This window comes from Miscanthus floridulus, chromosome 5, assembly GCF_019320115.1.
Source record: "Miscanthus floridulus cultivar M001 chromosome 5, ASM1932011v1, whole genome shotgun sequence".
Taxonomy (NCBI): domain Eukaryota; kingdom Viridiplantae; phylum Streptophyta; class Magnoliopsida; order Poales; family Poaceae; genus Miscanthus; species Miscanthus floridulus.
Genome location: NC_089584.1, coordinates 35940101 through 35953749, shown reverse-complemented (window position 1 = coordinate 35953749; position 13649 = coordinate 35940101). Strand labels below are relative to the sequence as shown.

The window sequence follows — 13649 nt, the reverse complement described above, 5'->3', positions numbered from 1 at the left end:
GATTTCGTGACCAATCCCAACTAAAATAGACAGATCATGCGTTTGTTCAACATCTATGGGCTTCTTCCGCAGGATCACTGTCTCATCAGTCGCCGTAGCCGCCTGTGCAAGAGAGTTTTGCACGTGTTCAACATATTCTTCCTCCCAGTACCAGCCTGAACATCCAGTGCCATCCCACTAAAATTAAAACAAAAAATTAGAACTTTAATCACAATTATCATGAAAATAAGTATAAATTAACTATAATCATTAAATACGACAAAATAACTCATATTGCGATCCGGACACTTATAGAAGATACGGCCCTTGTTGGGACACTCTTTCCTCACCCGGTACTCCATCACAATCTTCTCCTCACACTTGCCGCATGCAATGAGAGGAAGGTCCGGCCTCAGTCGCTTTGGAACCCAATGAGAGGCCGAGGACCCGAAAACAATTGTCATCTACTCTCTATACTCATTTTTAATATAATATAAATTTCTTATTTTATAAACAAATAAAATTAAAAAAAAACTCTAAAATTCTCTATATCTCTAAACCATGAAGTGTGCTATGCATGCTAGAAATGAAAGCTGAATACTAGTTTTGAATAACTACTTTAACCTTCCTTCATCCAAATATGCAAACTTTAAAGTGATTTTTAACTTAAATGGCTTACAAATAAAAAATCCACCATAAAAAACCACATATATCTAGTCCACAAAATGAGATATGCTACTGATGAAACATGAGAGTATAAAGTTGGTAACCTTTAGAACCGAAGAATCGATGGAGGAATCGAAGAAATCTTGTGATTACCAGCGATGAGGAAGAAGAGAGGCCGGCGATGAAGCAAGAACACTGAGGTCGAAGTGACTCGGGCTCGGGGAGGAAGAAGGGGTATATAGGAGGGGACCTTTAGTCCCGGTTAGAGACATCAACCGAGACTAAAGGTCCCTTTCTAGTCTCGGACGGAGCCTCCAGCTGGGAGTAGACTTTTATTTTTGGTTGGAGGGACTAACCGGGAGTAAAAGTTAACCTTTAGTCCCAGTTGGTAGCTCCAACCGAGACTAAAGGTCCCCTGCAGCAAAAGCCTGCCGCAGTAGCCGTTGGGCAGGGACCTTTAGTCCCGATTGAAGCTACAAACCAGGACTAAAGGTCTCTCTAGTCCCGAGCACGAAAAATACCGGGACTAAAGCCAAATTTTGAAGTGGATCATAAATCGTTTTTCTATACTAGCGCGTGGTGGTCTAACTTGTATACAAGAAGTTTTCAAAAATAACTTGTATACATGAGCACGAGACGCTTTGACATTTATGAAATGGTTGTCAGTGCATTTTAATTGTCTTGAGAGATTGGACTTAATAGTGTTTGAGATTGCATCATGTGTTTAAATTCATCTTTAAATCGAATTGTATAACGTGCCTGTTTGGAGAGAAAAAAAAAATCACACCAGAGGAAGAGGATCTCTCTATGCATAAAAAATAGCACGAGCATGCCATTGTATTAAAGTACATAAAAAGAAACAAAAGAAGAGAAGACATACATGGGCCGGTATAGTGTAGCTAGAAAGAACCGCTACCCGTCTGTGCCATTCACCTCGTCGGTATCGAACGCCATGTAGTGGTGGTTACACAAGCATGGAGACGGTGTAGTCGAACCGTCTCGATCGAACGTCCTCGGTCGTCGCATCTTCGGGATACGCTAAAGAGCATGGTAGAGGTAGAAGTCGTTGAAGTAGAAGCCTGGTCCGCCCATTTGTTTGTGTTGTGTCGATCGCTAGACTGCCATCTTCACCTGCCTGCATCATCCCCGCCGCCTGCCCGTGTCGCCCGCCTTGTCGGTGTCGAACGGTGGTGGGCGACGTAGAGTTGCACCATCTGCCTCGTCTGCCCGCATCGTCCGCCTCGTTGCCCGCTCGCTTCGTTGGTGTTGGCGGCATGTAACTGGTGCAGTAGGCGGGTCGTAGTAGTAGATGGAGCTAGCTAGCGCGGCACAGCTGGAACATCAGCTAAGACCTATAACATGTAGAAGTACATTGGGCAACGATGGCCCCAAGCGGGGGAAAAAAAAACGAACCTCAAGATCTACTTAATTAAGAGTCTCTGGGCTTGCTCACTCCTGGTGCATTACGTGATACACATGCATGTGCAAGACTGCAGACATGCATCCACACGTGAGCGGCCAAACACAGCTGGTATGCGCGACCCTGTGCATGCACTCGAACGTATTAAAATTATATTTGGTTTAAAATTCCTATTCATATTAAGATATATTTGGATTACTAGGATTCGTAGGTATCTAGGTTACCTTACGAATACGTTTTGGAATCGGAATCTGTGTCGCGCTAGAAAGAGCTATTATAACTCATATGAGCACGGTCATATACGTCTAGACGGAAGAAACTTTTGACTACCGGCACTTAGGAGAGGTGGACGAAAAAATGAATGGACGAAAAAAACTAGCTGAAAATTTTCTCTCTCTATTATTATTAGGTATAGATAAACATCTATATTTAGCTACGAGGGCTTAGGCAGGGAAATGCGCATGCGGAAGTTGCATTTGGTCGTCATTCATAGTTTCATACAATCATAGCTCTGTGCCTTTCTGGGCCTCAAGCAACCAGGCCCGAGGAGGCCCATCACCTGGCTGAGCAGAGAGTAACGAATCACTGATGACTCGTGAAGTCACGAATGAGCAGGCCACGTCACGACTCACGGCGACTCGGGGTTTCGATTCCGATGGCGGCGGCCCCGGCGGCCGCACCAACTCACGCACCCGTGTCCTCCTCCTCAGCGTGCCGCGCGGGAATCTTCTCTAGCGGTACATCCTTCCCCAATTTTCGCTCCGCGGCGGCTTCGGTCCCTGGGTGGCGGCGCAGGGAGCCGTACCCGGCAGTCTCCGTGGTGGTGGGCTCCGCGCAGTCCGCGCCAGGAGCTGTAGCCGTCGACACCGAGGTTTGGAGTTTTCTTTCCTTCTTCTCCCAGCGAAATCTATTTCTCTCTTATTACATTAGGACCAAAATAGTTGTGGGATTGGAGCGGACTGTAAGCCACTGTGGCGGCAATCCGTTCCCTGCCTTAAGTGCCCTGGTGAGGGTGAGGAGTTCCACACTGACGCTGTGACCAAAGTTTTGCTAGGCGCTAGGCGAAATCTAGGCGATGACCCTTAGCCTAGCGACTAGTCCAGCCTAGGCTAGCTAGGCGATGCTAGGCGTTTTGCCAATTTATATTTATATATCAATATATAATATATACATTTATAGCACAAATCATGAATAATTTAGATAAAAAATAGGGAAGGACCAGTAGACATACCTTAGGTCCTTTGTCCTTAGTTGCAGTTGATACACTACTGATCACTGAATTTCCTACAGCACTGCTGCAATAGAAGTGGACAACACTTTTAGATGCAATTGGGCATCAATACAAGTGATACAAAAAATAGAAAATAGCAAGTTAGGTACTTATCTGAGGTCTGAGCCTTCTCCCATCCATTATCAGCATTTCAGCAGCATAGGATAGCCTTTTGAAATCACAAACATGAAGGGACAGCAGGCAGCAACACAGAATATAAAATGGATAGTAGACTAGCAGTACATTACATCACATGATTGATGATTCTCAGTTCTCACAACACAAAACACAAGCACACAGCAGGAGTTCTAAGTTCATAAGTTAAAGATACATGGATGCATAATAAAAGCTAAAACATGACATGAAGCTGTCTCACACTTCTTCAGTAGGGTTCATCCATCACATAGTCATCCTCATCTTCATCAAACTCTTCTTCTTCGGACTCAAACTCTTCTTCATAGAGCTCTCTCACCCTTGCACTTCTACGCAGCTCTAGTTGTTCTTCTGCTCCCACTGCATCTCCAAGCACAGACCAAGGTATCCCTGTACCTTCCATCTCATCTTCCTCATCTCTAAAGACAACTAATGCACAATCATCTCCATTCTCTTGGAGGAAACCTTGAGCTTCAGTTGTATCACTAGACAAGAGAACATCAGTAATTTTCTTTGACTTGATCTTTGCTCTCTTATTAATCAGCCTGTTGTTGAATTGAATGTAGACCAACTTGTTGAGGCGGTCTGTAGTAAGCCTATTTCTCTTCTTAGTGTGCACCTATAAATTAAAAATAAGAGCACTTTTAGTTCTGCAATTTAATTGTAATGCTGCTGAAATTTTGATAACAGATAGGTACTAACCCCATCAAACCCACTCCAAGTTCTTTCACAACCAGAAGAACTTGCTGTTAAAGATAGGATCTTGGTAGCCATCTTCTGTAGAGCTGGTGTTTCAGTTCCATAAAGCCGCCACCATGATGCTGAAATAAAAAACCTCTCTATTAGTTAGTAGGCACAACAGATTTCTTGTTAGATGAACACAATAAACAACCATGTAAAATCAGCAAACAACTTTTACCTGGATTATAATCAAAGTTTTCAAAAGTCCTTGCAAGCTTCTTGCCAAATGGTCCTTCTCTATTCTGATACTTCTGGAGTTCAATGTTGGCAGCTTGTTCTTGCATGTCTTCATCATGATAATAAAAAGTCTCCACACAACTGATAAATCCTTCTGTCATTTTGGGAGCATCAAAGATTGAAGGGTTAGCATAACTGTAGTGTGGATTCAGCAAATAAGCTGTCAAATGCAATGGAGAATCAAGTCTTCCAGCCATTTTCTTGTCAACAACAGCAATAACATCCTTGAAACGGGACTCATTATTGCCAAGGGCCTCTTTGACCTGTCTCTTTGCCTTTAATAGTTCTCCATATACAAAACCCATGGAAGGCTTCACATCTCCATCAACCAAACAGAGAACTTTGAACAATGGCTCAAAAACAGCCAATGTCAACTTCACATCCTTCTAAAAGTTTGGATTCAATATAGTTGCTGTGGCATTTTTTTTCATTCTTTGATTTCACATCCTTCAATGAGTCCCACCTACTATGCACCACCATCTTTCTTAGTTGGTCCTTCTTCTCTTGTATGCTGTTCAAAGTCAAATAGTTTGAAGCAAACCTAGTCACTCCTGGCAAAGTTTGGCTAGGCGGCGACTACTCGGCGACTACGCGCGCCTAGTCGCTGGGCGAAGCCCGTCGCCGCGACTAGGGGCATAGTCGCGCATCGCGGCGCTAGGCGGCGCGGAGGGCGGCCAAAGGGGCCTGGAGCTGGACTGTTGGAGGGCAGGGGTTGCTGGCGCTGGGCTCGAGCCAGCTGGAGCTGGAGCCTGGAGGGCAGGGACGGTCGGCGCGGCGCTCTGCGGTGGTGTGGCCCGCACCCTGCGCCTGCAGGATGCCGGGGCCAGGATGGGATGGGCGCCTGGGCAGCGGCATGGCGGGAGGGCTTGGTGCGCCGCGGAATGGCGTGCGGCGCAGCGCTGTCCGGCTAGGTGGCGCCGACAGGCGGCTGGCAGGCTCTTCGCCTCCTCCCGTGCGGCGGCGCGGGTGCGGCTGTGGGCGCGCGCTCGTGCGAGGGACGGAGGGAGGCGGATAGGAGCAGAGGCGGAGGGTTAGGTTTGCTGTTGCCTGGGCCTTCATTATTGGGCAGAAATTACATGGGGTATGTGGTGTTGATGGCCCAACGACTAGGGCCTGGGCCCTAGAGGCCTGGGCTGCAGATCCGCCCCTGGTGTTGTGCACTTGTATTACTGTCCTATCCATTATTGTAATTACCAGCTGCTGATATGGTGTGCTCATGGATGGGAGGCTGCTGAAATCATCCAGATAAGTCACAACTTAGTGTTTTCTATTTTTTTTATGAACAGCTAGCTATCTATTGACTAATTTACTAACTACTAGTTATATACATAATATATATATATATATATATATATATATATATATATATATATATATATATATATATATATATATATATATATATATAATTTATGGCTATATTGCGAAAACGCCTAGGAGCGCCTAGGACCGAGTACTCCCGACTAGGCGCTAGACAATGGGTTAGCGCCTAGATTCTGCCTAGCGCCTAGCTGAACTTTGACTCCTGGCCTTACTATCTCTTTGCCCTCAGTGAAGTACCTCATGCACTCTAGTGTTCTTGTGTGCCCATAGACAAATATGGTGAATGCCTTTGTTTGGTCAATCACCTTCTTGAACCGAGGCATGTTGCCAATTCCTTGGAGCATCAAGTTGATTGTGTGAGTTGCACAAGAGGTCCAATAGATCTGTGGTCTCTTCTCATGCAGTAGCTTCTTTGCTCCCATGTTGTTAGAAGCATTGTCAGTCACAACTTGCACCACATCATTTGGACCAATATCTTCGATTGCTTTGTCCACTAGTTCAAAGATGACTTCACTTGTGTGTGACACATCTGACATCTCTTTTGAGGAAATAAAACCGGTTCCATCAGCACAATTAGTGCACACATTCATTATGCTTCTCCTCTTCTTATCTGACCAAGCATCGGTCATAATAGAGCACCCATTCTTCATCTTCTCGACTTCACGTTCTTGCAGCAAACTCTTGGTTCTTGCATATTCTTCTTCCAGCAATCTTCCTCGCAGGTCAAACATAGTTGGAGGTTCAATTCCAGGCCCAAATTATCCAATTGCTTCACACATTTGCTTGAACTCATCATTGTCACATGCATTGAATGGTATTGCTGTCAATGTTACAAAAAAAGTAAATTAGTGTTCAGTTCAGTACTACAGCAAGGCATCCAATGAAATTGAAATCTGAAATAAAAAAAACAGCAAGGAAATTACCATGGTTATAGGCCCATCTTGCAATATATTTATGCACCTCATGTAATCTTTCTTTCCAAAGTTCCTTGTTCAGCTTCTGTTGAGTCAAAGATTCAGATTTGGTTGCTGTAGGATCAATAGCTTTTGTCCATTTGTCCATGGGGCCTAATTTGTGAGGCTCTGAACTTCCAACACAAGTGACTTCCTCTGATCCTCCAACCCTAGATACATGAACTTCCTCTCTAAATTCTAGCTCACGAACAGTCTTCTCCTCCCTCTTCCTTTTTGCTTCATCTAGTGCTTTCTTGCACTTTTCTTGAGCCTCTAGCAACTTCTCTTTGGTGGTCTTCATGCCCTGGCATTTCTTCGCATTCTTTCCTTCCTGGGCGATATGCTGCTTCAACCGATAAACCCCTCCAAACATTTGCTTGTCACACAGTATGCACTTCACCTTGTCCTTGTTGTTCGGATCAACAAGAACCCCATACTCCCATCCCACATCATCTGAATTCCTTCTCAAGACAGTTGCTCCCTCTGTTCCACTTGCAGTTTCAGATTGACCCTCTGTTCCCGTCATCTGAGTTCAAGCCATCAATCAACAAATTACAAACATATACATGCAATCGCCAATCAGTCAACAAATTCATATATATATATATATATATATATATATATATATATATACATGCAGATGCAGTCAACAATTTCACAGATTCATCATAGTAGATACATGGAATCATTCAACAATTTCAGATTTCAGAAACAGAGGAGAGGAGAGCAGGGAAAAGGAACAACTGCAGGGAAAGGAAACAGAGGAGACCGGCTGTATATGTTTGCAAACAGACAAAGCAGGGGAAGAAAACAGAGGAGCAGGGGAGGAGGACATACAGACCTTGGGAGGAGACCGGCGGGGAGGAGCTTCTGGCGACGAAGACGAAGAGACCGGCGAGGAGGAGCACGACCCGCGGGGACGAGCTCGTCGAGGAGGAAGGAGACCGGCGGGGAGCAGCGTCGCCTGCGGGTCTTGCCAGGCGGGGAGGAGGCTCGCCGGCGGGATCTGCTTCCAGGCGAGCAGCGCAGCCGGCGGGACCTGCTTCCCGGCGGGGAGGAGCACGACCCGCGGGGATGAGCTCGTCGAGGAGGAAGGAGACCGGCGGGGAGCAGTGTCGCCGGCGGGTCTTGCCAGGCGGGGAGGAGGCTCGCCGGCGGGATCTGCTTCCAGGCGAGCAGCGCAGCCGGCGGGACCTGCTTCCCGGCGGAGGTCGAGGTCGAGGCGAGTACGACTTTCTCTCCCCTTCTCCCCCTTATCCTTCTCCAGCGCAGCAGCGCGCGGCTTTTTCCCGCGCCTGGAGCTCTGCGCGCGCGCTCGCCCGTGGAGCCATTCTTTCGCGCGCGATGGCCCGCGTCGCCCGCCTAGCTCGATTCCGCGCCGCCTAGGGCTCCTGGGCGCCGCCGAGTTGCTCCGCCCGCCTAGAGGGGCGATTACCCCCCTAGTCCAGGCGCCAGGCCATAGCCTAGCGACTAGGCGCGCCTAGACGAGACGTAATCGTCGATTTTCAAAACTTTGACTGTGACACATGATGGATACAAGCCCTGGATGAGGTGTTGTGCAAGGTTGTTTTTGGCACTCAAGGGGAGTTGCAGCAAAGACATTTCATGTTGCCTGTCGATTTGGATAGCTCATACTTTGCTCTGTTTATGCTAATAAGATGGCATGCCGTAATAGTGTTTGACGAAATTATGTTGCTAGTGCATTGCTTGCAGCCAACTTTCTGGATGCACCATGAAGCTTGTGCAATTAGATGCATATTTATGTCAGATGTATGCTTTATCAAGTGTTAAGCATTAAGCCAATGAAGTGCAGACTTCATCATGGAACGCAGATAAGTAGTGTACATGGATGAAACACCGAATGGTCTTGTTTGATTTGTTATGTTGCTAGTAGTTTATCTTGTCCATTACCATTAGTGGTGATACTATATAGTGTTCCTGTAATATGATTGGATGATTTAGTTGCATCAATGTTGTATGGTCCATTACAAAAGGCAGTCATCAGCTGATATCTTTATTTGTGTGTCTGATACTCCTATTTCTGCATTATTTCTAAATAGCCCTTTGTATATGTTGAAAACATGTATTGATAATGTTTCTTAGTTTGCGTTGCCTTTTATTTGATGATTTATTTGATCAAAGACTCAAAATAAATATCTGGTATCATCACGGGTGAAATTAGTATGGCGAAGCATGTCAGTGAGGCATTCTTGGGTTGCTCGTTGGGAGTAACTTGTGTCATGAACAAATGGGTTTAGTTTTTATGAAATTTTTGGGCAGCATTTTGTGTCAGAATTTTGAGGATTTGGCTCATGTTTCTTGGCATTTCAGATTTTGCAACTCGATATCTCACATTTTGATTCACATATGGATTGTAGGCACTTCATGTTAGCCAGAAAACAGAGCGTGACCCCCCCCCCCCCCCCCCCCCCCCCCCACCCCACCCCACCCCACCCACCCACCCAAAAAAAATTCATTTGTGTTGATCTTCATTCTTTAGAAATTAGAATGCTCAATTAGAAGTTGAAGTGTAGACTTAGTCCTGGTTTATCCTATATGTATTGCCATTGCTTATAGTCTGGTAGTGTTGGAGGCTTAGTAAGTTGGTATGCTAGTTGCTTCATAATGCATTAAGAATGGCGCAATTAGCTTCATTCTTTTACTGTATATAGTGCTTCCATTTTTTAGACATATATCCATAGCTGGTATTGTTTCACAAAAGTGTCACTTTTGGGTGCTGTGGTGCTAATTTTTCCACAAAGTTTAGAGGAAATAAGAAAAATATCATAATATTGAACCTGCCATTTTTTTGCTTAATTAAAACTAAGATACAATTTCTCACAAAATATACTTTTTTAAAATGCAGTTTCTAAAACATACGGGTACTGGTGAAGTGTGTGTAATTTGCTTTAGGTAGTTATATCTTGTGCTTGTTCGGAGGGTTTAGGATTCATCTATGTATTTCCTTGTACATGCAGATATATTCTTCTAACCTTTTGAATATCAAATCTTTCCAGTGTAGACTCTGGCATTAATACGAACTACAGCAATTGAGTCTTTGCAGTAGCTCTGCTACAATTTTGCATCAGTTTTAAATGGAAAGGAGAATGTATGTTTTTTATTGTTCCTCTAATATAGAGTTTAACTATCATTGAAGCCTAACATAAGTTTATTATTGTGCTGCATAAAAAATTAGGTTGACACATTACTAGACAGTGTGAAGTGGGACAACAAAGGGTTGGCTGTTGCTATTGCACAAAATGTGGATACTGGAGCCATTCTTATGCAGGGCTTTGCTAATAAAGAAGCCCTTGCAAAAACTATATCAACCAGGAAAGCTACATTCTTTAGCCGCTCACGGTCTTCCTTGTGGACTAAAGGGGAGACATCCATGAACTTCATTAATGTGCATGACATTTTCCTGGACTGTGACCGTGATTCTGTAAGCATGTTCTGTGTTGTGAATAAATACTTTCACTTCTACTTCAGAGGGTACTAACTGCACAGATGTTTTATTTTTCGTACAACTTAGATAATATACCTTGGAAAGCCAGATGGACCTACGTGCCATACAGGAGCAGAAACGTGTTATTATACTTCAGTTTATGATGCTCTACAAAGTTCAAAGGTACTCATTATTAAGTTACCCTTTCCTGAAATAGACTTCGATTCACGATTAAAATTAATATACGATTTCCCTTCACAGCCCAATGAAGGCAGGCAGGTTATGACAACCCTATACTCACTTGAAGATACAATTAGTAGACGACAGGAGGAGATAGTCACTGAAGGAGGTGGCAAGCCATCATGGACGAAAAAACTACTGCTTGATAACCAGCTACTTTGCTCGAAAATACGGTATGTGATGTTATCGTTTTTCTGAGCCATCATGGTACTACATTATGAAAACTGTTAATAGAATTAATGGGAAAGACAACAAATATAAAAGCAATGAGTCTTTTCTCTCTTTTTCTTAGCCTAGTTCATTAAGTTCTGCATTTTAAAATAGATTATTGTATTTGCTGCTATCCTTGTTCTCTTGTTGTATATCTGTCATCTTTGCCATCTTCAGCTGTCAGGTTCTCAGATTGTTCACATTTCACAGGTTTTTGTAACCTATGGGTTTTTAGTTGCAGTGAGCATGCCACATGCATACTCCTTTATACCATTAGGGTGACATTAATTTTAACTGTTCATGGTTTCTGAAATGAAGTTCGACCAGTGTTTTTGGTCATGATATTTTTGGGTTACAAAATGACAACATTATGGAAGTTATTTTTAAGGAAAATAAATAGGTGCTTATAAGTTTTAGGTAAGTCTAAATGTTCAGAAATATATTGTTCGTCATCAAGGATTTAAAAGGTTCGACAGGACAATTCCCACAGCTTTAAATGTTTATGGCAGGATGTAGGTATCCCACTAGAGAAATCTGATTCTGAATTATCTGAGCATGTGTGCCTTTTGTTTTCTAGATTTTGAAATTCTATATTTAATATATGTTGAATGAGTCCAATATTGAAATTGTAATTACATCTTCCTTCATCTTCATTAGATGTTGAATTAGCTTGATGCCTCAGTTGTGTTTATTTATGCTCAGTGTCAGAATTTGTTTATTGATGGTTGTCTATTGAGTTTATGACTTGGCATCAACAAGTGTGTGAGAGAGAATCCATTTACCCGACTCGAGCGCATTTCATACTTTTTCTTTTGTTACTGCTATGTTTTGTTCTCCCTTTTCCTACTTTTCTTTTAATGAGAATGCCAATATATTTCTCTCTTAATTAATGCCAGTGCTGCTATTTTTGCTTATAATCCAGTGAAGAAGCTGGTGAACTAATTCAAACGCTGCTCGAGAACGAGGACCAATCTCGTGCAGCTTCGGAGATGGCTGATCTGCTGTACCATGCTATGGTGCTGCTCAGAGTAAAGGATGTAAAGATGGAAGAAGTCCTTGAGGTCCTGAGGAAGAGATTTTCGCAGTCTGGTATCGAGGAGAAGGCCAGTCGCAATAAATCTTAGTGTGATTGGTTAATGCCTTAATGGTGGATGACTTATCTGGTTTCCAATCGATTCCAGCATCGGTGCCGAGTGTGAACTCTGGAAGAATTTTGTGTTTGATGATCAGTTGTGGCTTATGTTTTCTTTTTTCTCCGACAAGAGAACCAGCATGAACTTGTGGTAATCTTGATGACAACACAGGGGTCAATAAAGTTATCATCGATATGTAGTCTTAAAAAAAGACAAGAGCATGTTCTGCATCGTTGATTTATAAAACTAAAAAAAGTGTCTTCTGGAGATAAATAAGATAAAACTCTGAGTGTAGCGCAGTCGATTAAGTTTTTGGTGTGGGACCTATCCATTCATCTTCGACTTATTGGCTTAAGTGGATGCATTTTATGTGTAGCTAATTGTTTTTAATCGATAATTGCTTCTTCTTCTTCTTCTTCTTTTATTTATTATTATTATTTTATTTTATTTTTTGCAAATTGAGTATAGCTCTCAGTTGATTGAGTTTTTTGCAGTAAGTTGTCTACCTGAGTAAAGTTTACACTTAACGACATCTAGTGATGGTGCTCATAATGGTAGGTATATATGTGCTTAGGACAAGGGCAAATGTTAAAGCACAATGGTAGGGTATTATATATATGTGCTTAGGGCAAGGGCAATGTTAAATGGCCAGGTGGCCCATATGCAGTTGTTGGCATTAGTTATGACTGACTCATTTGCTCTTCTTCTCAACTTTGACCCTCACAGTGTTCGAAAGCAGGATAGTAAATAAAGACCAACCCCACAGATAAAAAAACAATCCGCTCTTCTTTCTCAACTTCCAAACAAGATCAAACATTTTATGTGGAGAGTTGCACGCAACAGCCATCCTTAAGTGTGTTATCTGCAACCAGAAGGGTGAGGATGGAGGCCACCTTTTCTTCAAATGCCATTTGGTTAAGACCTTTGGGCCGGGCTAGGTATGGAAGGGTGGAGAGAAAGATTGGCTCACATGTTAGAGCTGAAAGGGGATTCCCAAATGAAAATGGCAACAGGAATGTGGTCGTGGTTGTCAGAGAGGAATAGAATTAGAGAGGAGGGAAAGAGGAGACCAGTGCCGCTCATCGTTAATTCTGTCCAAGCCTACGTGGGAGGGATGTCGCGAGAGCAAGAGGTAGAGTGAAGGAGGGAGCAGGTGTGGCAAAAGCCAGTTCCAAATTTCCTGGAAGTTAACTGTGATGCTTCCTTTCACAAGGATACCGGTGGAGGAGGGTTGGGCTATATCATCCATGATGAAGATGGAGACATGGTCTCTACAGGGCAAGGCTGATTATGCCATGCGGAGGTTGTGGCCTGTCTGCGGGGGTGTTTGGTTCCTACAGGAAAATTTTAGTCCCTGTCCTATCGGATGTTTGGACACATGTATGAAGTATTAAATATAGACGAAAAAAATAACTAATTGCATAGATTGTGGCTAATTTGCGAGACGATTTTTTAAGCCTAATTAGTCCACGATTTGACAATGTGGTGCTACAGTAAATATGTGCTAATGGCGGATTAATTAGACTTAATAAATTCGTCTCGTAAATTAGTCTCCATCTATGTAATTAGTTTTATAATTAACTCATATTTAGTTCTCCTAAATAGCATCTGAACGTCCGATATGGCATGACTAAAATTTAGTCCAAGAAACCGAACACCCCCGCAGCGACTGCCATTCATCTAGGCGTTAGCTAAATTCTGATGTCGTGTAATAGGGTTGCTCATGCCCTAGCGGTGTTTGGGAATGAGTGTACGAAGGAGGATGATCCAATTATGGATTCTATCCTAGATTGTATCTAGGCCGTGTTTAGTTGGAGCGCCGCCGGATTCGGTGGCACTGTTCATGCACGGTAGCGTTTTGTTTTTATTTGGTAATAAT

The 13649-nt window shown here is 43.4% G+C and overlaps 1 protein-coding gene and 1 pseudogene across 1 annotated transcript; one reads left to right on the top strand and one right to left on the bottom strand.

Moving 5' to 3' along the window:
* Positions 1-2663: 2663 nt before the first annotated feature.
* LOC136449828 (histidine biosynthesis bifunctional protein hisIE, chloroplastic-like) lies at positions 2664-12048 on the top strand. The gene is made up of 5 exons (XM_066450024.1): positions 2664-2936; positions 9939-10184; positions 10275-10370; positions 10449-10600; positions 11560-12048. Exons 1-5 carry the CDS (start codon positions 2673-2675, stop codon positions 11759-11761), a joined length of 960 nt encoding a protein of 319 aa, XP_066306121.1. The 5' UTR covers positions 2664-2672; the 3' UTR covers positions 11762-12048.
* LOC136449829 (uncharacterized) lies at positions 2944-7688 on the bottom strand (annotated as a pseudogene).
* Positions 12049-13649: the final 1601 nt, after the last annotated feature.